General features: G+C 47.8%; 1 protein-coding gene across 1 annotated transcript in view; it reads left to right on the forward strand.

The window, feature by feature from the left end:
• SETD7 (SET domain containing 7, histone lysine methyltransferase) overlaps nt 1-21,102 on the forward strand; it is a 41,073-nt gene extending 19,971 nt beyond the window's left edge. Inside the window, exons 4-8 of the mRNA XM_037058495.1 lie at nt 2,069-2,258; nt 5,994-6,075; nt 8,380-8,497; nt 11,242-11,399; nt 15,341-21,102. Coding sequence (XP_036914390.1) covers nt 2,069-2,258; nt 5,994-6,075; nt 8,380-8,497; nt 11,242-11,399; nt 15,341-15,521 — 729 coding nt within the window. The 3' untranslated portion in view covers nt 15,522-21,102. The remainder of the gene's footprint in view (nt 1-2,068; nt 2,259-5,993; nt 6,076-8,379; nt 8,498-11,241; nt 11,400-15,340) is intronic.
• The last annotated feature ends 3,338 nt before the right edge of the window (nt 21,103-24,440 follow it).

Here is a 24,440-nt window from a genome sequence, read left to right on the forward strand (position 1 = left end):
GGAAGCTGTCGGTCTCCCCTGGGAAAGCAGGGCCTGCTCGGGGCACTTGCCCAAGGTGAGGGTAGGAGTGGAGAGGGAACAGGTGTGCCTTCGGGCTGCCAGTTCCAGCCCTAGGGCCGGGGTGGGGGTGGGGGACAAAAATGCAAGCAGGACACACAGGGGCCACAGCTTGATCCCATTAACCCCTCACCCAGCAGCGACTCGGGTGTCAGTGGGGAGCAGAGGAGAGGAAGCTGCAGCAGCTTCCCCAACACCCGCAGATGAGGCACGAGGCGGACAAGGAAGGTTTGTGGCCTGGGGCTCAAGCAAGAATGAAGGGAGGGAAGAAGAGTGATTCTCCCTGCAGTATTTATCAGCTCACTCCAAGGACTTTCCTTCTTTCACAATTTTACCTTGGAACGGGTTAAAAAAATTACAGAGTTTTTAATTAAAAATTCATAACGTCTTTTGGGAAGAAAAGAAGAATCTCTGCTTTATCCCTCCAGACAGACAAATAAATGCACTTGCCCCCCCCCCCAAACCAGAAGCTTAAAGCATTTAAGAGAAAAAAACGTGAGACCCTAGAAGGGCAGAATAAGCAGTAATGACGACAGCTTGTCTTCCCTCCAGCACGTGAGAAGCAGAACACGCTCACACCCTTCAGCCCAGTTAATCACTGAAAGCCTGAAGGCCGATTTTGCAAAGAGGATCATCCCTGATATGCTGGGCTATTAAGAATTAACTCGGGACGGGGAGAAGCAGTAATATATCCCTAATGTACTTTCTATCTGTGAAAAACATTTCCAAGTGTTTTTCTTTCCATGCAAGTGCTGTGATTCATTTTCTAATTTATAACCTTCTTTTTTTCCTCCAAAGAACAAGTAGGCTTCAGGGAACTGCACACACCAGGTACCTGGTGTTTCATATGCCTGCTGGCTCTCAGAGCAGCCTGGGGGTCACTCAGGAGTCACCCTACATCACTGGCTGTGGGCAGCTGCTCCCAGAGCCTCTGAGCTGGAGGTATAACCAAGCTTTTAGAAGATGTCCTGGCATTACTGTTGTTATAGCGAACCCACATTTCAAAGTTACACCATAAGGCCCTTATGCATGGCAAAAGAAAAAGAGGAAGGGAGGAAGGAAGGCCGGCCATCTCTTGTACCTTAAGATTAGATTGTTTTTGATTATTCATTAGATTATTTTTTGGTGTCCCAGCTCAACTCACAAGAGGATTTATGGGTCACCTACTGTGTCCCTGGCACTTCCCAGGACACAGAACTCTAGGACAGCCTCGGCCCTAAAGCAGCGAATGACCCTTAGAAGAGATTAATGACCCTTAGCGAGGACGCCCAGCTGGCTGCTCTCCGGAAAGCAGGCCAGAGGGAGCAGTACGCAGGGGAAAGTGGGAGAAAGCACATGGTGGCGTTGCAAGTGCAATCTTGTTGATCTTTTTTCACTTTTTCTTTCGACTCCAAAGTGATGGTATGGGATTCTCAGAGAGGCTGTATCCAGATACAGTCCTTTAGTTGATCTCTTAGAAAATGCAGCCAACTCTTCATACTCATGGGTACCGAATTAAGTGCATTTGAAGTAAAGATGTTCTTAACTGACCAGAAATCCAAAAGTCCACGTTGAGTGAGGCTGTGCAGACAGCAGGGAAGCCTGCCTCCCCAGAAACCCTCATCACCTTTGCTCCTGGCCCAAAGGAACACTTAGTTCCACCGCCTTTCACTGTTGGTAACTACCCTGAGCACTAGGACTTATCTGCTTCTTAGATACCAAACCAAGATCAGGTATCAGTAACTTGTCCGGGATCCTACCGTGCGACTCAGCGTCCTGGACTCGGTCTCGGGCGCTGTGCCCCCAGGCACGCTCGGCGTGCAACCTCTGGCAGTCCGTTCCAGTGCGGCTGGAGGCGGGGCCAGGCGCCAGGTTGTCCTCACTTGTCTGAAGAGCTCCGAGTCCTTCAACGGTCCCGATCCACATCAGTGCTGTTTTAGAATGGGAGGGTGCACGCGAGGAATTTCTTGAGACGCGTGCATGTAGATAAACCCTGTCTATAGTGTTTCTGGATTTTGGTTTCTCCCGTCAGGATGGAGGCAGCCTTGTAGGAGAAGTCAATGAGGATGGGGAGATGACCGGCGAGAAGATCGCCTACGTGTACCCGGACCAGAGGACGGCCCTGTACGGGAAATTCATCGACGGAGAGATGCTAGAAGGGAAACCCGCCATGCTGACGTCCACGGAGGAGGGCAGGCCTCACTTCGAGCTGCTGCCTGGAAGTGAGTTGGGGGCCTTCCAATGGGCCGCTCTAATTCCAAAGCGGGTTGTTAGGGTTTACTTGTCAAAGTTCACTTCTTTGCCTGGGCCACTATGATGCGGTGTTTCCAAGTTAAGTTATAAGAGAAAAAAAAGCAGAACAGATAATAAGTGTAGGCATAAATAGGCCTAAATAATCTTTAGCTATTTATAATCTGTAAAGACTCTCCAAAGGGATGCTGTCCAAAAATAGAAAATCTAGCATTTTGCACTTAGGTCCAACTTGGGTTGTTTTAAATGTGTCATTTTTTTTTTTTTTGGTCTTTGTTTTAAGTTAAAAATTAAGGCCATCTAATTGCAATGCAGGGTTTTGGATTGGATCTTGGAACAGAAAGGGACGTCAGTGGGAAAACCAGTCAAATCTGAATAAAGGCTGAAGTTTAGTTAATAGCAATGTAGCCCTGCTGGTTTTTCAGTTCTGACGAATGTACCATGAGACATAAAAAACCAACATTAGGAGAAACAGTGAGGGGCATTGGGAACTCACTGTACTGTCTCTGCAGCTTCTCTGCAAATTTAAAATTATTCCAAAATCAAAAAATGTTTAAATGAAACAGCAATCTTTGAACTTCAGACTGTAATATCTGTGCTCTTCACATTTGGTTCTGAAAGAAGACTCCTGAGGGGACTTGGGCTAGAGGATCCCAACTGGTGATACCAATTTTAAAACCTCAGAAGTGGCCCTGGCTGGGGTGGCTCAGTGGGTTGACCACCCATCTGCCAAACAAAGGGCCATTGGTTCGATTCCCAGTCAGGGCACATGCCTGGGTTACAGGCCAGGTCCCCAGTGAGGGGTGCATGAGAGGCAACCACACAGTGATGTTTCTCTCCCTCTCTTTCTTCCTCCCTTCCCTCCTCTAAAAATAAATAAATAAAATATTTAAAAAAATAAAACCTCAGAAGTGGCAGCATTTTTAGTGGCAAGATCCTCGGACTTAAGCCTCACCTTATTTGTGAAGAGGGTCAACTATATGGTGACTGGAGGAGTCTAGACTTTGGGTGGTGGACAGGTCTACAGCTTAATAATACAGATGTTCTATTATAAAGTTATCTAAAACTTACATAATGGTATTAACTAATATTATCTCAATAAATTTAACATTTTATAAAAGAGTAAATAATGACCATGGGGGGGAAAATCACCTAATTGGAGTTTTGGCTCCAACATTTACTGTATTACATTCTTGGGCAGGATATTTTCATTTATCTTTTCAGAACCTATTTCTCCATTATACAATACAGATTTGGGCACCTACCATGACACACCATAATGAAAGTTGTTGTTACTACACTCTTCTTGGTCTTAGTAAAAAACAGATTTGGGGAAGTGAAAGTGATAGTTCTCCGGGGAATGATGGTTTTTCTTGGAAATCCTGGTTGCAATAACAAACACCCTCCTCAAACTAACTTAAGGGGGAAAAAAAATAGGCCAGGGTAGGGCGTGTCCGCAAGTCCTGGCAGGCCTCAGCTCTTTAAACGACCAACCATTGCACGAGTCGGGTCTCAGGAGGGTCAGGGACTGTGGCTCCTTCAGGGGTGACTCAGAAGAAGCCAGGCACAGATCTCTCATGTTCTGCTGCTTCTGTTCCTCCCCCACTGTCTCCTTTGGTGACATTTATTGAACTGCTGATTAGCTGAGTTATCACAGCTTAGAAGGGCCTGTGGCCTCTGGCCTCGTGCTTGAGGGAGGAGTAGGAGAACAGAACGCAGATTTCTCACCTGACGCACTCCAGACCTGCCACCCCCACGACCTCTCCTCTTTGACCTCTCCCCCGACCTGACCACTCCACCCTTTCTCTTTATGCCTCTATAACCACACTTGATGCTGGGTCGCCACTTTCTTCCTGCAGATTTCCTCCTTGTGCATCTGGCTGGAATTTCTTCTCTCCATCATTTCCCCTCTGCACACAGGAATTTCTGTCCCTGGCCAGTTCCTGTTCCAGCTTTAAGACTTGGCACACCTTTTGGAATTAATGTTTGTCACATGAATGAATGCCTTCTAGTCAGAGGTCCTCGTATAAGTTGAGGGAAGGAGGGACAGGATAGGTGCCTTTGGTTTGCCTGGAGCATCAGGCTGCAAGCACTGGAAAAGGTGCCGTCAACTCCTTGAAAGCAGGAAGCACTGTTACCCCTGCTGGCGTCTGCAAAGCTCCTAACCCAGTGCTGTGCCTGGGCTTGGCACTTAGAACATTCGGGACGAAAGTGTCCGTCTAAGGCCAGGAGATGCAAGTTCACAGAAGGATTCCTGCACAATAGAAGAGTTCCTAAAAAGGGTTTTCTCCCCACCTCTTTTTTGAATTAGCTTCCTTTAATGGCATGCGTGCTGGTCCATTACCGGCAGGCTCGCAGATGTGTGCTCTCAGACACCTGCCTCATCCTTTCCCAGGCTCCTGTGCCTCTGGGTTTGGCCACAGAGAGGCACTGGCCCGAGACATAAGAAGGAAGGGAGCAAGGAGAAGCCCTCTCTGTCCAGCAGTGCCTCGGGCAGTGGCCTGCCTCCTGACTCCAGGGAGATCCCCACGGTTCCAGCTTCCCAGGGCTGCCCCTAGCTCTCGAGCCCCAGGAATGGCAACTCTAGAGGTTCTGGGACCCCAGCTCTTAGAGCTCCAGGAACATCACCTCTAGAGTTTCAGGAACCCAGCCCTGCCTTTGACCCTCTGTCTTAGGATTATGGTTCCTGCTCTTGGCAATCTCTGGGCTCTGCCCTGCCCTGCCCTGCCTGGCTTGTCGGCCCATCCATCCTCTATGTTTCTGGTCCCTAAATCCAATTCTCTCTCCTTGCAGTACTCAAGGGATCTGTTTCCTAGTTAAGACACTGACTCACTGGGTTGTTTTCTATCTTTTTGTTTGAGACATTAATTTGGGTTTTGATTGTATTAAAAAAACACAACAGAGGGTCTGGCAACCATTGGGAGTCACGAAGGAATTGCTTAATGGAATTATTTGTGATGCCTTATTGCCTAAAATAATTGACTTTGCAGGAGGAAGCCCTCCAGTTCCAACACTTGTTTCTCTACTCATTAGCCTTTGGAGTGTCGTGTGTCCTCACTGCGCCCTGGGAGGGTCCTCTGAGGCTCGTTCTTTGCAGGGACCCAGTGTTAATTCTAGGACGGTTGTTAGTTCTGAGGCTGTACGTTCTGGAATAAATTACTAATTGGCTTCTGAACCACTTTAAGAGAAATAGGATGACTTTGTAAATGCTTCGTCAACAGTAGTTCTGTTCTCCTTAACTCTGGTAAAGCCCAACGTTTATTTTTAGTGAAGGAGACAATTGCCAGGGGTGGCGGTGGGTGGCAGGGGGGCTGGAATCCACAGACTGTGTCTAGTATGAAGAAAACCACAAGAAAATTTTAAAACCATTCTCCAATCCAATCTGACCAGACAGACTTCAACATTTCATGACAAAGCATTTTCTCAATTAAAATATCTAATTACACAAGCATTGCTTAAACTATTTGAATAAAGAAATTTTGAAAGAAAAAATAGCATTTTAAGAGATCCCTGTAATGGCTGTTCATTAACACCTGAATCTAAAAACTCAGGAGCAAATCTACAAACTGCCCATTTATACTGGAGAATTTCATTCTAGTTGGTACCAGTTGAATAACACTTTTTGTTATTTAACTCCTTCCAGCCCCATGGATAGAGAGAAATGTTTTCAGTGCTTTCCCCTACTGAGATTTTTGTTTGCTTCTCAGGTTCGGTGTTCCACTTCGACAAGTCCACTTCGTCTTGCATTTCCACCGATGCTCTCCTTCCAGATCCCTATGAATCAGAGAGGTATTTTTTTTCCTCGTGGTTTACATGGCACTGTGCGTGAGGTTAAATAATCTTAGTGGTGGCAGCCTGTGGTCCTCTGTGGCTCTCTGCTCAGGCTGAGTTCATGACCAGAAAAAAAAAATGTTCATCTATTCCAAGGAAGACTGTTTTTATCTGCATATAAAATCTGTCCCTGTAAGAGAGTTGACCCGCTCATAAAGCACAGAGCAGCCACATGTCGGTCCTAGAGAAGTGGCCCGGCCAGGGAGCCAGCCATGCCCTGCCCAGGAGTCCCCTCCCTCGGGACTCTGGTGTCACACTTTGTGCTGCGACTGCATGCTGGCCTCTAGAGGAGCATTCTGCACTCCTTAAAGCTCTAGTTTGCCAGGTACCAGATTTCTTTTCTACCCAGCCCAGCTGAGAGGGTCTGGAAGACTAGACAATTTCTTCGCTAAGGCACAGCAGGAGGAAAACAAAGACACTTGAAGAAGCAGAAAAACATTCCAGCCCAAGAATGACAAGTGTCTCATTCTAGAAACTCACTCCCAGAGTGTGAGGTCCCTCCAGCTCCATTTCCTATCTTACCTAAACTCGGAGCTCTTGGTATGGCTTCTGGTGCTATTTGGCGTTCTTACTCCCTAGCAACTGGCTTCTTGGTGAGTCAGAGCGCCACCTGCAGGTGGTTTTCTCTTGGCTTCACTTTCTGTAAACCTGGCTTAGAAAGCGTGGCTCCATTCAATTTCCCTTCTGTGCCCATCTCAGAAGCAGGCCTTTTCCCTGGTTTAACTGACAGAGCTGACCCCAAATATCACAAGGAATGAATGGCCTCTTTCTTGACATGAGGCTCTGGCCCATTTACCAAGGGTGGGGTTTGGTCCCTGGCTAGCCCCAAAACACAACAGTACATTATGGAATGTATCAGTCTTTCTTGTCATTGTGACGTCACTGCCATTGTGACGACTCTGCCTAATGATATCCAGATGGTCAGCGGCTGACAAATGCAAACCTCTCCCTTTACGCTTGTGGTTCTGGAGCTGGCCGAGGTTCAGCCACCCTTGACTCACGTAGCTCAGCTGGACTGAGTTAGGCTCCAGGTTTCAAGTTGGGTTCAGGTCTGTTCCCCTTTTCTTCATCCCAAGACTCAAGCTGAAGGACCAGCCTCCCCCTCCTTCTTGAGGAGACGAATGGGAACCCTGGAGGAGGCTGGCAGAAACCTGCCATGCTCCTTGGTGCCTGAGACCCGGCATGCAGTCCCTTCCACCCTCGTTCCTATTGGCAGCAAACCTGACGGCCAAGCCCAAAGTCAGCCAGGCGGGGACGTGTCCACCGCCCGCTCTGAAGAAGCACCACAGGGTCACATGGCAAGGCGGCAGGAGGTGTAATTCTATGACAGGAAGGGAGTAAGGGGTTGGAAGCAATAATTCAGTCTGCTAATCCGCAAAATAGGCATCAGATCCATGTAACAAAAGTCCCACCAGCCGTGACATCTCAGTGCCCAGAGACTGAAACAGTCGTTGGTGGGACACGCACTCTCTTGCTCCATCCAGTTCATGAGGTCTCTTTCCTTATCAAACAAGTGGTGGGCAAAGTTTTTTTGTAAAAGGCCATGTAGGAAATATTTTAGGCTTTGTGGGTCTCTGTTGCAACTAGTGAGCTCTGCTTTTATAATGTGAAAGCCGCCACAGACAAATAGATGTGGCCGTGTTCCAATAAAACTTTATTTACAAAAAGGGGCAGCAGCCAGACTGGGCCCTCAGGTCATAGTGAGCAGACGCGTTACAAACTCCTTTTTTGGGAAAGTGCTTATTGACCGTTTGTCATTCTTCCATGTAAAACATTATCCTGTAGCTGATTAAAAGTCCCTATTTGGTGCCAACAAACTGGAGTATAGCTTTAATTAATTTCGGAAAATGTTTTATTTGTCCAGGAAGACAGTGAAAATTGACATTATTTAAGAATATTCAAACGTTTTAAAACTTTATATCAAGTTGAATTGATATATGAATGAATATATGAACTGAGTTGCTTTATGAATATATCACAATCACCCTCTTATTAGAGAACGAGTTTTAAATGCCACTCTTAAAAGAGACTTAAATGCCAGTTCTTCACTTTCCAATGCCAAATATTGTGATTTAACCTTCCTTCCTTCCTTCCTTCCTTCCTTCCTTCCTTCCTTCCTTCCTTCCTTCCTTCCTCACTGGATTATTGTGAACTGACATTTTGGGGTCAGTAGCTGTATGATATTTTGGTGGTTGATGTAAGGAGCACATCAAAGACACAGCAAACTTAAACAATTGTGATTCGACTCTTTTTGTTCTGTAGGGTTTATGTCGCGGAATCTCTCATTTCCAGTGCTGGAGAAGGACTGTTTTCAAAAGTCGCAGTGGGACCTAACACTGTTATGTCTTTTTATAATGGAGTCCGGATTACACACCAAGAGGTGAGTGGGGCCTAAGAGGAAAATCAACCTGATTGGCTAAAGGCTCTGTTTCAAACACCCTCAATCTTCTCCTTGGTCCCCTTCTGTCAGTATTCACTGGAAGTATAAAGGAACAGACAGACAGACTTTTTTGGTGAAGTTGATTGGATATGTCTGATAGCAGTCTTCGGACTGCAGTAGCGAACAATACCACAAGACTGGGTGGCTTATGAACAACACACCTTTATTTCTCAGAGTTCTGGAGACTCAAAAGTCCAAGATCAAGGTGTGAGCATGTTCAGTGTCTGCTGAGAGCCTGCTTCCTGGTTCACAGATGGCCTTCTCTGTAACCTCCCATGGCAGGAGGGAGGACGTGGCCCCCTGTGGCCTCTTTCATACGGGCACTAATCCCATTCACGAGGGCTGTTCCCTCCTGACCTAGTCACCTCTTAACACCACATTGGGGATTAGGTTTCAATGTACGATTTGGGGGGAGGGGGAACACAAACTTTCTGATACAGCAGGTGTTTTCCTCCTTATTTTGAGCCATGAAATATTTTTTTAATTATAGAAAAGTCTTTTTCATTTTGAGCCTTAAAATGGTTTTTCAAGTGCCACAACTATGTTACAGAAAGTGGGATGGTGCCATCGATGAGGCAGTGATGGCTTTGTAGGGACTGTGCCCAGTGTGTGAAAAACAGATGCAGTTGGACTCTCGGTATCTAATCTCTGATCCTGGGCACTTCGTGAGAAGACTCCCTTCTGTTTGTGCAAAGGCCGTACAGTCGCCCACGCCTGGCCAGGAAGGGTTCCATTGCCACCCCCCGCCTGACAAATTTGAAAATAAAAACTTAGAGTTAAATCACCTCTTGCCTTTAAGACACAGTCTTTGAGGTGTGTCCTAGGTTGGATGTTCTCTGTTCTTTCTTCTTCACTGCGCAGTTAGCATCCTGAAGTGTCAGAAACGCTCGAGGGTCTTGGTGCAGCTTGGACGCTCCATCCTGGTCTGACTTGGAATAAACACGCGGGACTTACGCTCACACCCCCATGCATGTCTTCACTTTTTCTCTTATCGTTATGGAACGATTAGGGAAATGCCCTGCAGTGATCCAGTTATTGCTCATCTAAGCAGTCACGCACCCTGAGCTGCACGCAGCCTGAGCTGTGGCCTGGTGCTCAGTGTCCGGGGTGTCCCCTGGGACGGCCGGAGCTCTGTACGGGCAGCCCTGAAAGTCCCAGAAATGCAGCATACGAAACATGGTGCAGGGTAGTGACTGATAATTTACTTATTCAAACATTTTACAGACAAGAAACAAGCCCAGAAAGGCCAAGCACTTGGCCCAAGGTCAGCAATACGGTAACTCACAGAGTCCACGCAGCGTTTCACAGAGCGGAATCTCACTCTGTGAGGACACTCAGTAGGCGGTACTGTATACATGAATGAGGTGCCCTCCTCGACCGCATGAAACTTAGCTTCTGATGGGAAGATAAGAAGAATACACATCTGATGGCACCGTAACATAAACGGTACCAAGTGCCATCTATTCGTGTCACATGGCAGGTCTGCAATATTAAGATCCATAAAGATTTTTCCCCTTTCACCCCTGCTGTATCCCTGCTGAGAATGGTGCCTGGCATACAGTAGGCACTCAGTAAATATATCTTGAACGAATATCAGAGACAAGTAACAGCTTAATTGTAATTGAGGTAAGAGAGATGGTATACCTCTGAGAGCCAAGAGTTTTGTATGAAAATGTGATCCTGTTTGGTCCAAAGTCTGCTCTGTTGGCACCAGCATATCCTGGGGCTGGAGGGGAGCAGGGAAGGCGGCTGGTGGTCCCACGGACAGTGAGGCCTGTTGTATGTGGGAAAGCGCTGCTGATCTGTGACTCGGGGCCAGCCACGCTGATTGCCCACCTGTAACAGGTGTGGGACTTAACCTGGAGCACAGGTGTGCCTTCCTTTTATTTCTGGTTCCATTTGATGTCCTCCCTTATGTTTGTTTTGCCTCCTCTTCCTCACTGTAGGGGTTCAAGGGTTGGGGGGATGATCAAAGAGAAAGATTTCAGCATGAGAGGCAGCAGCACCCAGCAAGCTTTGGGTAGGGTGTGGACAAAGCTGAGTGAGAGATGTCCTCCCAGAATGCACCATTTCCAGCGCGGGAGCCACCATCCGAGATGGGAAGGGGGTGGGAACTCCTGGGAAAGCGGGGGATCAGAGTAAGTGCCCACGTCCGTGTGACGTGGAACACAGTGAGTAGGGGTCTGGGCCGGAGAGCTCCAAAGGACAGTGGCCACCTGGGGTCTCTGTGGTCCTGGGTTTATCTCACCCACTTCTAGCAGGTGAAGGGCGAGGTGTCCTCTTGAGACTAGGTTGTAAATGGCTGAAACTCCGCTTTGTTTGGGCTACTTAAAAAAACAAACGGATGTGTAAAAAATGGAGTTTAACGCCAGCAGGCTGTTGAGGTAACAGGTTTCAGCATGCAGTGAAGAAATAAACAACTTCCAGGCATCTGGTTACATTTTTTTGTTTGTCTTTTTAAGGGACTTTTAATCCTTTTTTCGTATGAGATAAGGAAAAAAATCAAGAACTGATGAGCTGAGCCCGAGGGTGACGGGCGCCTGTGCCTTTGCACCATCGTCAGCGGAGGAGGCCTGGGCTCTTCTTGTGTTGGTGGTGCTCAGTCCCTGGGCTCACGTCCCTGATGTCCTCTGAGCTTTGGGGAGAAAGGTCCTTTCTGATGCTCGCTGTCCTGTCTCTTGCAGGTTGACAGCAGGGACTGGGCCCTGAATGGGAACACCCTCTCCCTTGACGAGGAAACGGTCATCGACGTGCCTGAGCCCTACAACCGCGTGTCCAAGTACTGTGCTTCCTTGGGACACAAGGCGAACCACTCCTTCACTCCAAACTGTCTCTACGACATGTAAGTGTGACACTGGGCTGTTGGGCGGGTCCTATGACGGGGAAGCATGTAAGAGGTGACCCTCTCCTCCTGCCCCAGAGGTGGCTGCTTCCTCTGAATATCCAAGGGCCCCCTGCCCAGGGCCTCACGGCTATGACTGGAAACTCAGGTTCCAAACGACCCCACTCGGTGGCCTTGGCGGGTTAAGAAATAGAAAGTACTTTGAAGAGCAGGCATGCTATCGAAATACTATACTTAGTGGTTGCTGTCTTAATGTAGGTTTTTGGCCTATCCATTGTCTCATTCTGGAAAATTAAGGATAGTGCTATGTGAAATAATAGTGAAAATTGAAATGACTCTGCCTATAGGAGAGTAGGGAAGGCTTCTACAACGTGAAAGGAAGGAGGAAAAAACCCGAAGCGTAGGGCGTGTGGTCTCAGGGTCGTGGAAGGCCTACAAAATCAAAGAATCCCTATTATCTGACGGTAAAGAGGAAGGAGTATTGACGAATGCCACCGTGTGGATGAGCCTTGAAAACATTATGCCAGGTGGCAGAAGCCAGTCACAAAAGACCATGAATTGTCCAGTATAGCCAAATTCCTAGAGACAGTGCAGGTCAGTGGAGCTGGGGGTGCTGGGGAGAAGGGGGGTCCATGGCAACTGGATATGGGGTGTGAGGGTGATGAAAGGTTTGAAAATTTGTCAGTGGTGAGGGTTGCAGCACTGAGAACGACTGCGTTGTACACCAAATGGGTGAATGTTATGATGATGTGAATTGTATCTCAACACATCTGTTATGTTTTTAAATCAAATAACCCTACCTTCCTCTTGGAGTTTAAGTCTCCTCTTCCCACTGCTTGCTGGACCTCTTCTTGGAAACCTCTGTTGATGGGGGGCTTACTGTTATCCGCAGAGGTGGCTGCCTGGGCCAGCAAATAGGTATTCTGGAATTAGCGCCTGGGCTCTCGGACTGTTCTTTGTATTGAGCCCACGTGGGTTTCCCCGGAACATCCAGCCCTTGGCCCTTTCTTTCTGGTGCAGTATGTCCATCTCTCCACATAGTCGCCCTACAAATATTTTAGTAGTTTTCATGGGCCCCCTTAATGTTCTCTTCCCCAAATCAAGCCTCTCTGACTTAAATTCCTTAAAGGGGACTGTTGGGACTGTGTGTACTTTCGCCACAGCTGTGCTTTGCTCAGCCCGAGAATGCCAGCTCTCCCTGGGAGCCCGAGCCGCTGCGGCACCCTCCCCTGCTCAGCTGTGGCTCACAGTCCCTCCGCCCTCCAGCTTGTTAACATAAGTGCGATCCCATCGTGCACATTTAATCTGTCAGAAAATTGCCAGGATTTGACTGTCCCTTATTGCATCCCTGAGGAGGCTTAAAAATGGTTCTGGCAGTGACTCGCTCTCCTTGGCAGTCGGCAGCAAGCACTGAAGCTCCAACTTCTGCTTAAAAGGCAGGTAGAAATGGCAAAGGACACGTGTCGTGAAACGAAACTGACACTCTTATTAACTCCGAGGCTTTCGTGGCCAGTGCGAATTAGGCTGAAGCATCTTCCAAGCTGCACACAGCTTAACGACAACCCTTTCAAGCAGTGGTAACAGTGATAATAAAAGCTACTTCAGTGCCTGTCTTACATCAGCTTTGTGATTTCACTGTGAGGACATGATCTCTCCCACCAAAAAGAAGTAGGAACAGGAGACAAGAGAAGGAGCTGTTTGTGCAAAATCAAGTCCCCGCACTCTTCAGGGCTGTTTTTTCAAGCCCAGTTAGTTGTTTGGGGCAGTGGGGAGACTCTGTGAAGGACAACCAAATATAAAATTCAGATACCGACTCACCGCATTCGTGTGTTTCTAAAATCATCGAGCCGCACACCCCACACCAACCACACGATGCCTCCAGAAGCCGTTTTCACTGCAGCTGGGTACAGGGTGCAGGTGGACAGTCAGGCACCACTTCTGTAGCTGTGAGCGCAGGTAACACGGGGAGACGGGCCGCTGCAGGGGGCTGCTGACATTCCCTGTACACTTACTCTGGGTCGCGGGGCACTGCGGCCTCCCCTGCAGGATGGTGAGCAGTGCTCCCAGCACCCGCCGCTGCCTCTCTCCCGCGCTCGGTTACAGACGGGAAAGGCGTTCGTGTTCTCACTGTCATGTTTTAGTGCTGCCTTGAGGAACCAGCACCTGAAGTCGAGTTCCTTCTTTTGAGTCTGTCCATTTCCCACTCTCTGAAAATAACAAGGAGCAAGAAAATGAAGAGAAGTCACAGACTTCTCACGGGATTTTTTCAGTGCTCCAGAAGATTAACTAGAGCTCCGTTTCAGGAGTATTTGTTTTAATGAAATACTTTCATTCGAGAGAAAGAGTTGTGATTTTAATAAGGAATTCCTGAATCTCTGGCCCTGAGAATTCCATGCACATGCACGTGCTGTCACGTGCACACTCTCACACACATGCACACCCGCACACACGTGCACACACTCTCGCACACGTGCACTCTCACACATGTGCATGCACTCACATGTGCACACTCACACATGTGCATGCACTCTCACACATATGCACTCTCGCACACGTGCACACTCTCACCATAGTAACTAGTATCAGCTGAGTCCTCGCTTTGTGTCAGGCACTCTGTGAGGTGCACGTGGCCCTGTTTTGCCACGACAGCCACTCCTGTTAGATGAGACTCACTAGCATGGATTTTTCGATAAGGACGATGGGATTCAGAGACGCGAGCGGAGCTTTCCAGGGGGAGGAGGTCTTCACGTGTGCAACCAGGACGTGCAGTAAAGCCGTCCGACCCCAACTCAGGGTGCTGTGGCCACCCTGACACAACCCCTGGGTTGGATGGCCACAGCTGCCCCCTCGAATGAGGTTGACATTGTTCCTTTTAACCCCACACAGAAGATGCCCCTAAGCCACAGACTCATTACTTTCCCACCCCTGATAGAGGGAGCCAGCCGAGGACTCACTGTCATGCCCCAGGTGCCAATCACACTTTAGTTCTGGGACCTTCTCCGATGTCTCAATGCCTTTGGTTGAAAGTGTGACCTTAAGTGCATGACACTTTTCTGACCAGGTGCATATAAAACAAGCCTATTTCTTTTTGGCCACGCCTCACATATGCGCATTTTGGGTTTCACCAGCTGCTGGGGGAGTCCATGACTTCAGTATTTCCTGTCCTCCTGAAGAGAGCAGGGCAGGTGGCCTTCTTGGGAGCCTTGGGCAGAGGAGTGCCACAGAGCAAGAGCCACGCCTCTGCGAGGCCTTGGGACAGGAGGGGAGGTCGCTTCCTTCACAGGAGGCTCCACAGGGAAATGTTAAAGCAGGTCCACAGGAGGCCTGGACTTCCCTCTTGGACAGAAATCCTCATCCATCCATGTTTTTGCTAAAAAAGAATACGCCCTCTATCTGCAGAGGGCAGAATACCGAGTCTTTTGCTTTGGGGAGTCTGCAGGGCTTTCTTACAACTCCAGAGCGCTCTGCTGCAGTCCCCCCTCCCCCGACCCTCGCTGCTCAGGCCCAGCTGGGTGGTCGGATGAGCTGAAATGCGGGCAGGCTGCACTGGATTCAATTTCTCGTTGAGGGCAGATTTTGGGTTTTGACCCTGATTGTTGGTTTATAAATAAAGCGTACCGAATGTGCTGGAAAAGGAAGACAGAGTCACGCTTTTGAAACTTTAATGTGGCTGTGAATCTCCTGGGGGTGTCATCCAAACGTAGGTGCCAATCCAGTAGGTCTGGGTGGGGCGGAGAGTCCCCTTTGAGCACCTCTGGGGTGAAGCTGATGAGGGGACCACACCCCGAGGATGCACCCGTGGTGTCAGAGGAGGGGGGGGAAGGGGGAGCAGGGGCGGGGGCGGGACGGGGGGCCGAGGAGTGACTTCCCCATCAGCTCCCCATGCCCCGGCCTTTGCTTCTAACCTGCCTGGGAATGACCAGGTACATCTTGATACCTAGGTTTGTCCACCCCCGCTTTGGGTCCATCAAGTGCATCCGCACTCTCCGAGCTGTGGAGGCCGACGAGGAGCTCACCGTGGCCTATGGCTATGACCACAGCCCCCCGGGGAAGAGTGGGCCTGAAGCCCCCGAGTGGTACCAGGTGGAGCTGAAGGCCTTCCAGGCCGCCCAGCAGAAGTGAAGGGCCCGGCTCTGGGCTCCGGAGACCCGGAACAGAAACTCGGATCTATGCACTCCGTTTATCCGATGACGACGGGACAACCAGGAACTGCTCATGGTGTGACATCCCCTCCTCTCACTCTGCGCCCGCGACTCTCTCGCACACTAACTAGGTTTGACTCTATCGCTCATACCAGACTTGAAACTAGCTAGCCTTGCAGCAGCGCCCTGCAGAGAGGGATGGCCGAGCACTTGACACAGCATGACGTTCTTGGGTGGTTCAAGTCCAAGTCTGGACCCTGTTCAGAGATGCCAAATGATCAGACTGAAAAGGGGAAAGGAGGTTTTTCAGTCATTTTCAGTCAGTGGTTTTTCCGTGATGTTTTTTCCTATGGCCAATGGGAAGTGTATTGTTAGCATACCTGCCGGTGGGCCATATGGAGGATAGAGCATTGCTACATTTTTATTCTCTAAATGTAGTACAATTTGCCTTTTAACCTTTGATCTGTATCTTGCAATAGAATGGCTTTGTTTTTTTTTCCCTAGCAAACAGAAGCCCACTTTTTGAGTCATTTCACCCCTCGGTCCTGTTCTCTATCTTAGACACGTCTTTCAAGAGCAAACCTCCAAATGGAGTTTGTGTCAGCGCCAGTATGTAGGTCTCTCTGGCTCTTTCTGCATCATTGTTTTGTTATTATGTCCTACTATAAAGACCTGGCTCCTAGAGCCGGGGTATTATTATAGCATTATTACTCTCGCATGCAAACAAAGATATCTTTGCATTAAGATATGAGAAGAAACAGTTTACTTTGTTTGCATTAAGTTATGGAAGAGTTGTAATATATATTTTAAGAAAGAAAAGAGGGGAATTAGTATTTCTAAGCAGTAACTGTGGCAACTTTGCAATATCTTCAGTAGTGCTAGTAATCCTTTAATTTGTGCATACACATCAAATGTACATAACACACAGCAGCCTGGCTTGTGGCGCAGTGCACCAGATTCAGAGGTCCAAGAGCAAACTTGAATTCTGACACAGAATTCACGAGTTGTGTGGTTTTTTTAATCACTACTATTACGAGAGACATCCTGATCACTAGGTAAAATCAAACCTGAATGCTAAAACTCTTCATCCGTGTAATTTCCAAGTACTTATCTGCTTCAGAGCATTGTGAATTAAGAATAACACCTGTCTAGTTTAAAAGCAGCCATATCAATAGCATTTCAGCCTTTTTCCAAGCTGTGTGTAAGCACAGCTGCAGAAATAAGGAGGAAAATCCCTGTTTTTAGTTTAGCTCATTAGGTATGTAACATACCTGGGGTTGCTCTGAATGAATTCTGAGAGTCTAGGGGGTTTGGAAGTGCCCTCACCACATGCCACAGCTATGTCCATTCTAGGTTCTAGATGCCTTAGGAAGGCAGCAGGAGGTCTGGCAAGCAAAGTGACTCTGACCTGCAGGTGTCAACGGTGGCACCTGTCACCTGAGCCAGTTTGGTCCTGAAAGCTAAAGCTTTCCAAGCTGTGGCCCGTAAAGAGCTCTGGCTGAGTAGGGAAGGCTTACTGGGAGGGGTTTGAGTAACGAAAAGGGCAGGTGGGAGTTTGATAGTTCTTATCAGTTTCACGTTGCTCTTAGAAGTGCTTGGCATGGGGCTGCTCACAGCCTTCAGTTTGCGCAGCCCCTGGGCACAGGTCTCAGCCCTCCAGATGGTGGCAGAAGCCTCTCTTCCCTTTTTTGGCAAGGCCAGGCTTGCGGGAGCTCCCCTCCCCAGCAGGGCCAGAGCAGCGAGGTGGCTGGGTTTCTTGGAGATAAGCTGAAGGTTCACTCATACAAGAGCTTATTGGGGCTGCCGGAAAGATCTCCCACAAAGGACCAGAAAGAATTTTTAGATGAAAAGCCAGCAGGATAGGATCGCTTCTATTCTGTAGAAAGAGACCGTTCTGGAAACTGTGACTGATGGGCAGTCTTGGGGCGGGTATTCTGATTAGTGCTTTGAGTCAAATGGGTCCCAAGGTGAGAGGCTGTTAGAGAGAGAAAGACGGTTTTGATGGACCCCCGTGGGCTGAGTAGTGGAGTCAACTTGGGAGGGAGGTCAGGGACCGGACAGCCAGGTCACACCTCTGGGCAGCCACACTCTGAAAGATTTCATTTCTGAGGCCTGTCTCGCTCTGGTTGAGACTGTAGTGGGTATAATTTCTGTCCTAATGGGTTATTCTAATTATCCCATTCAGATGGAATTTTTCTTTCTTTCTTCTTCCTTTTCTTTCTTCCCTTTCTTTCTTTCTTCTTTCTTTCTTTCTTTCTTTCTTTCTTTCTTCGATAAAAGGGATCTCAAAGAGTTGTAAGTAGTAATTAACCAACTAATCCATTGCATACTGGATGATAACACTCCAAGTTTAAAACCCAGCAGTGCGTTCACCTTCAGACACATCAGAGGAAGCGCTCCTGAGCAGGGCGTCTCTCTCTCCCTCCCTCCCCTCTGCCTGGTGCCTTCTGGCTCTTCCTTCTTCTGTGCTCTGCTCCCTCCTTCCCTCTTGTCTGTGACAAGGGCTAGGTGTCTGGAAAACAACACCCTGGCTGGTCTCTTCCTCTCTGTTCCTCTCTCTCCTGCGCATTCTAAGGTCCTCCCTTGCTGGTCTCTCCAGCTAGGAGAGCCCCCCCCCACCCCCCGGGCCCTCTCTGTCTTTCTGGCTGTGGGGTCCTCTCTCCATTTCCTCTGTGTCATGTCTGGCCCGGTGGCTCCTGCTCTCCCCTGCCACACACACACACACACACACACACACTCACACTCACAAATGTAAGACTTTGTCAGGGGGTAGAATCAGAGGGGGCTTGAGATTCAGTGATCCGTAGGTAGGGAAATAAGTCGAGCGGTGGATGTCCACTAAGGAGTAACTGGTGAGTAAGGAAGGGATTGTTCCTGTTTGAGCCAAAGTTGAAGGGAAAGCCTCAGGGTGTACTCTTCTGCCAACTCTTTGCATCCCTCTGGATCACAACAAAAATGTAGACGATTCCATGTGGTGGGGAATAAAGAAACCACTTTTGCTCTCTCCAAAACCGGCCGGCGCCTGGGGGTGCGCAGGACGCCATGGGTCTCCAAGGGATGCACTCAGAGCGATCTCAGCCAAACTCCATGACCGGGCCTGTATCCTTGGCAGCTTTTCTATGGTGAAATAGTTAATCTCTTATGTTAGGAATAGGAACTAATCCGTAGGAGTTATGTCCCCAGATGGACTTTGGGATGGAATAACAAAAGCTACTACAGAAGCTGAATTTCCGATGCAAAGGAAAGATGAAATTAAAAAGCAACAGGCGAGGAACACTTGAGTTTTGTAGGACCTATTCTTGTGTTAACCTGCTTCCTGCCTGGTCTACCTGAGAAAATAAGGAGGAAATTCATTTCTTGAGACCTCTTGGAACCTGCCTGGGCCCCGGTTAAACTTACTGTGCCCCAGGAGGTTCTTCACACTTGAAAAAGTATTTCCTTATCACCAACAATCTGAAAAGGCCAAGGTGAAGGCCAAGGGTAACCATTTACCACATTCAATTGTAACTTAAAATCTCAGTGACTGTGAGCAGTAAATTTAAAGGCTGTCTTCTCAGTGACACAGTAGGTGGCACTGGAGTGACTTTCCTTTCACATAAAAAATTCTAAGTCACTCAACTGCAAAATGCATTTAGGATCTTCCAAGAAGGAATAGTTTCCTGTTTTGCTTTGTTTGAAAACAGTTGCCTCAAGTTTCTGTCTTAAGAGTAGTGATTTAGAATCCAGACATCTTTTGTTTTAGGAAAACAAGCAAAACTACGTTGCAAGACTGATCATTGTGATGTGTATTTGCCACAGATCAAAGGTTCACAAAAATATATTAAATCTACATCTGCTTGAGGTCCCCTGACAGATTGGTATTTTTTCTTTGATCCTTCCCTTCAGGAACTGAAGCCTCGGTGTCACTTTTTAAAAAAAAAAAAATTCTAAATTGTAATGGTTTTATTTTGCCAAATGTGTGCATACATATTCAAAGCAATGAAACAATTTCAAGCCATACAACCACAGAGGTGGGAACCCTTTTCACAAATTTTAATGTGTTTGTATGTAAATAGATGTTTGTATGAAATATTTTCATGGTAGAATGAATATATTTAAATGAAGTTGAATTATTCCAGTGCTGTTTAAACAAATTGCAAAATTTTTGGTGAGAATTACCTGAGTCTATTGAGATACAATGCAGATCAATTTTGATTTTTACAAATCAAAAGCCTACAGATAACTCTGCCCCAAGGCAACGTCCACGTGTCGTTGCGTGTGGAGAGAGCTTGTAGGTTTCCCCAGTGCCTCAGCCGTTTCCTGGTGTAAGTCAGGTGCTCGTGGAGGTGTGTCCACCTTTTAGTGACATCACTCGGGGCCTTGCGGGGCCTGCGGGTGGGTTCAAGGCATTAGACACTGGTGCATTTATCCAGAGCACAATTTCTTTGCAGGGCAGCAGAATCAGAAGCCAGACGTGGCCACGCGAACCTCAGAACCGGGTTTCCTGGCCACCACCAACCGCCACCCTTACTGCCTAGTCACACACGTCAGGGAGGCTGCCCTCAGTGGAGTTGGGGCTCAGACCCCGGGGCGGGACTTCACGGTTTTGCCAGCAGTCCCTGCTTCCTGATCTCCCCCTCGCAGAGAGGAAGGAGGAGGGTGCAGCTGGCAAGGGGCCCGTTTCTCAGCACAGTACGTTTCCTGTCTCAGCTCTGGGAGACTATGCACGAAGGCACCGAACTTCTGACCAGAGAGAGACGCCCTCGGGTAACGTCGGTCCTCGCTTCCTCTGTCTGGGACTTCAGTCCCAAGACCAATCACATCCCTAGGACATACCTCCCAAGTCTCCCAACTCTTAGGTTACTGAAATATTCCTTTATAATGATTTCCAACTTGAGTGGGGGTTTTCCTTTTCAGCTTTGGTCCTGGATATAATGGAATGATCACTTTTATGACAAATTTCACTGTGTATACTAGCAATATGTACACACCTGCCAATGTATCTTAACGTATTGACTTGGTTACATTTTGGGTTACTATAATTCATCTTGATTCACGTATTGGGAAATACAGGGACTACGTAATGCCTGCTTATCATAGTAGAAATTGGGTTCGTGGTTCTGAGCTCCCTACTTCAACAGCTTTTTCCTCCTGGGTTTTCTACATTCTCTTTTTATTGTGAAACGCATTTACGAGGTTGTGAGGTGTGTGTGTGGATCGGAAGCCAGGGGTATGCTTTCAGCATTTATTGCAACCTAAAGTTAACCCCAGCATAGTTAATGAGCATCTTTGACTGGTCTTCTGTGGAATTTGAACTAAATCTATGAGCCTTATTCAATATCTATAATTCTATGGTTTTTTTTAAATTATGGGAAATTAATGAAAGATGTTTACATGAATAACGTTTGCCCTTACTGTGTTATGAATGAGTTTTTTGTAGTGTGTCTGGGTGCATGTGCAAGAGAGTAGGAAAAATGTTTCTGAAACAAAACTTGACAAATATTTGTAATGAAAAGTAAATTTAAAGATTGCTATAATTGCGCTATAGAAACAATGCAAGTATTAAACAAAATACACAATCATCGGTTGTTGTCTTCCTTCAGGCGTCAGGGGCAGAAAGGGGTAATGTTTTCTTATGAGCCACCCACCTGTGTATCTAAATTGCTAAGCAAACTTTACATTTTAAGTTGTCTACAAATACTGCTAATCACTTCCCATTTTCAGAGCATTGTAGTAAGACCTGAGGAGGCGTGTGGAAAGATGAGGAGTTTGCTGTGTAATTGGCATGACTCCATATAATGCCCGGGAATCCAGAAAAACTAGCAGAATTAACCCAAAGTCTCTCTGATGGACAACATTAAGTAGCAAGGACATTGGACATAAATGAGATGACAGGGACACTCCCTGGCAGATGGGACTGCCAAGCCAAACTCACTCTCTGGGAGCCACGTTCAGGTCAGGGTGCAGACACCTGAAATCACCAGAGAGAGACAAAAATGGCTTTCCAACCAGCAGGACTTAATTTGATAAAATATCTTTAAAAGCAATCAGGCTGTTTGGGATTTTCTTCAAAACGCAGTGCAGGGCCCTGGCTGGTGTAGCTCTGGATTGAGTGCGGGCCTTCGAACTACACGATTGCGGTTCGATTCCCAGTCAGGGCACATGCCTGGGTTGCAGGCCAGTTCCCGGCAGGGGACGCACGAGAGGCAACCATACATTGATATTTCTCTCCCTCTCTCCTTCCCTTCCTCTCTAAAGACAAATAAATAAAATCTTTAGAAAAAAAAGAAACGCAGTGCAGGAGGAGGGGGCATGGACGGGGACGTAGACCGAACCCCACTGGCCGTGTGTGGGTGAAGCTGGGAGGTGGCGATGTGGGGGGTTTGTTTTCTGACCCTGTGTGTTGTTACGTGTCCAAGTCCCCACAAGAAAAGGTTAAAGAAAAAAGAGAAAGCTAATGACTACAAACATATTTCAACACAAGTGTCACAGAGGTAAACATGACCTGTCCTAATTGTCCCAGTCATTGCCTTCCTTGAATTTCCTGGCTCAGCAGCAAACGAACCGCTACCCTGAAAAAGCTGTTAGGGAGCCTTAAACCTTCTGTGTGTGACAGTGGAAACGCCCTCGTCTGTGTCCCCGGAGGGAGTATCCTGATGGTGCCAACACAGCCCTGCCATCTGCAGCCTCTTTCTTCAGCACCTGTGACCAGGCCCAGATTCTGGTCTGGAGTCTAGTCTTGTGACAAAGAATGACAAAAAGGTTACCATCTGAGATGATGTTACTAGTAAACCCAACCAACCAGGCATGGGTAAACCGCATGGTCTCAATCCACTGAAAGTGAGTGAACAGTGGGGGTGCCGCTGGCCGCCTCTCCTCCGGGTGGACTGCAGACTCCAGGTAACTGATCCCATGTGTGTGAGTCATGCGTCTGTCCGTCAGCCAGTGCCAACCCATGCACCAAGTATCAGCAATGCCCGATTTCTACATCGACATCATCTCCGCGTGCTTTCACGCAAACACACAATTCTACTGAGCTCCCCACATGCCAGCCAATTGTCTCCCGCCAGCGTGCATGCTCTTAGCGTTCTGTTCCGTGAAACAACACAGTATTTCCTAGTATAACAGAAATTATTTTTAAAAGGCTTTTTTTTTACTCTGAAGTCTGGTCCTCAGCCGGGATGATTGCTCAGGTACACAGGACACTGAACACAGAGCTGGAAGAATGCTTCACCAGTAGACACTCCAGGACGCACGTACCTGGGATCAGCAGCCTTCCAGAGGGCCCAGAACACTGAAACGGTCTGCGCCCCTCCCTACTGGGGATGGGGGTTCCCCCGAGGCCTTAATTAAATGTTTCTTAATTTTGTTTTGTTTTCGTAATTTGAAGTCAACCTTTTTTTTTCCCCTCAGGTCCCCAAAATTTTCACACACCTTCAAAAAGCACCTTGGTCCTAGACATGGGGTAGAGCTGCCTACCAGATAGAGAGCTAGCTGTTGGGGGAGGAGATAGGAGAGGGTGACTGAGCCAGCAGCCTCCAAAACAGACATGGATTTTAAGCCCCAAACCTCTGCCTCCCTAAGGCAGCTGACTTTGCCCCAGTTCCAAAACCTGGGCTGAAGGGAGGGGTCCAGAGGCTCAGAGGGGAAGAAAGAGTGGTATGTGAAAGCTGCTTGTAGGAGACAAGTTGCTTGCCTGTGCAGCCCAGAGTCAGGGGGTCACCTCCGAGGCTGGAGGCTTTCGGACACTAGTAATGAGATGTGTGGTCTGAGCGAGCCTCTGTGCCGCTCAGAAACTCGACTGGGGCACGCAGTTTGGAAGTTCAGTCGCTGTTTTGTTTTGTTTCTGCTGTGGGGACATCTGAAATCACGAACACCTCAGGTGAATTCAGTTCATAAAACCAAGATTTTGGCTGTAGGAAACTTAGGGATGATGGCTCCCATAAGACAAAAATACAACAGAAAGTGAAGGGGTCCGTATTAGAAATGACTTTGTCAACTGAAGAAGGAGTCTCCTATTCATGCTTCTAAGAGGATTTCACTGGTTTAAATCAACCCAATAATAATTGCCTGAAATCATAAGAGGGGACAGGTATTATTATTGACCCAGTTCTGCAGATGGGGAAACTGAGGCTGTGAGAGGGATAACATGGACTGCAGAGGTCTCGCCAAGATTTAGTTGGTAGAACAGGATGGGCCTTGCTTGCGGTCATGATTCAAGAAAAAAAGGTGAGGACTTCAGTGTTTTAAGCTCATTCCCTTTTTTTAAAAGATTTTATTTATTTATCTTTAGAGGGGAAGGGAAGGAGAGAGGGAGAGAAATATCAATGTATGGTTGCCTCTCGTGGGTCCCCTGCTTGGAACTGGCCTTCAACCCAGGCATGTGCCCTGACTGGGAATCGAACTGCTGTTATTTGGTTCACAGGCCTGCACTCAATCCACTGAGCTACACCAGCCAGGGCAGCTCATTACCTTTTTAAAGGATTGCTACCTTGTTTTTTTAAGCTTCACCAAGGAGTCAAAAGCAGAGTGACTTCATCTTCACTTTCATGTAACACAACTCCCAGAAGACACATGTTCTCAGCAGAGTCTGAATGCACTAATGCCGTTTCACGGTGCGGGGCCTGCATTGCTCATGTTCACGAAGCATGACTCAGCCACCACATCAGGAATACTTTTCCTCTCCAAACCTCTTGGAGCCAAATCGTTGGAGAATCGAGAGGAGTCACTTACGGATACAAGTGATTGTCAAATGGCGGACCCTTTGGGGAAGAGGGAGATTGTGGAGGAGACAAATGACATCCAATACTAGATGCTGCCCGTGAGGACGTGAAGACCATATGCAATCAAGGCTCCTGGAAGAAGAGTTGATGAAAGTGGTTCCCCCTCCTCCCACAGGAATGTTCTAGGGAGGAACAGA

Source organism: Sturnira hondurensis, unplaced genomic scaffold (genome assembly GCF_014824575.4).
Source record: "Sturnira hondurensis isolate 20B ecotype Veracruz unplaced genomic scaffold, ASM1482457v3 Scaffold0010128, whole genome shotgun sequence".
Classification (NCBI taxonomy): Eukaryota; Metazoa; Chordata; class Mammalia; order Chiroptera; family Phyllostomidae; genus Sturnira; species Sturnira hondurensis.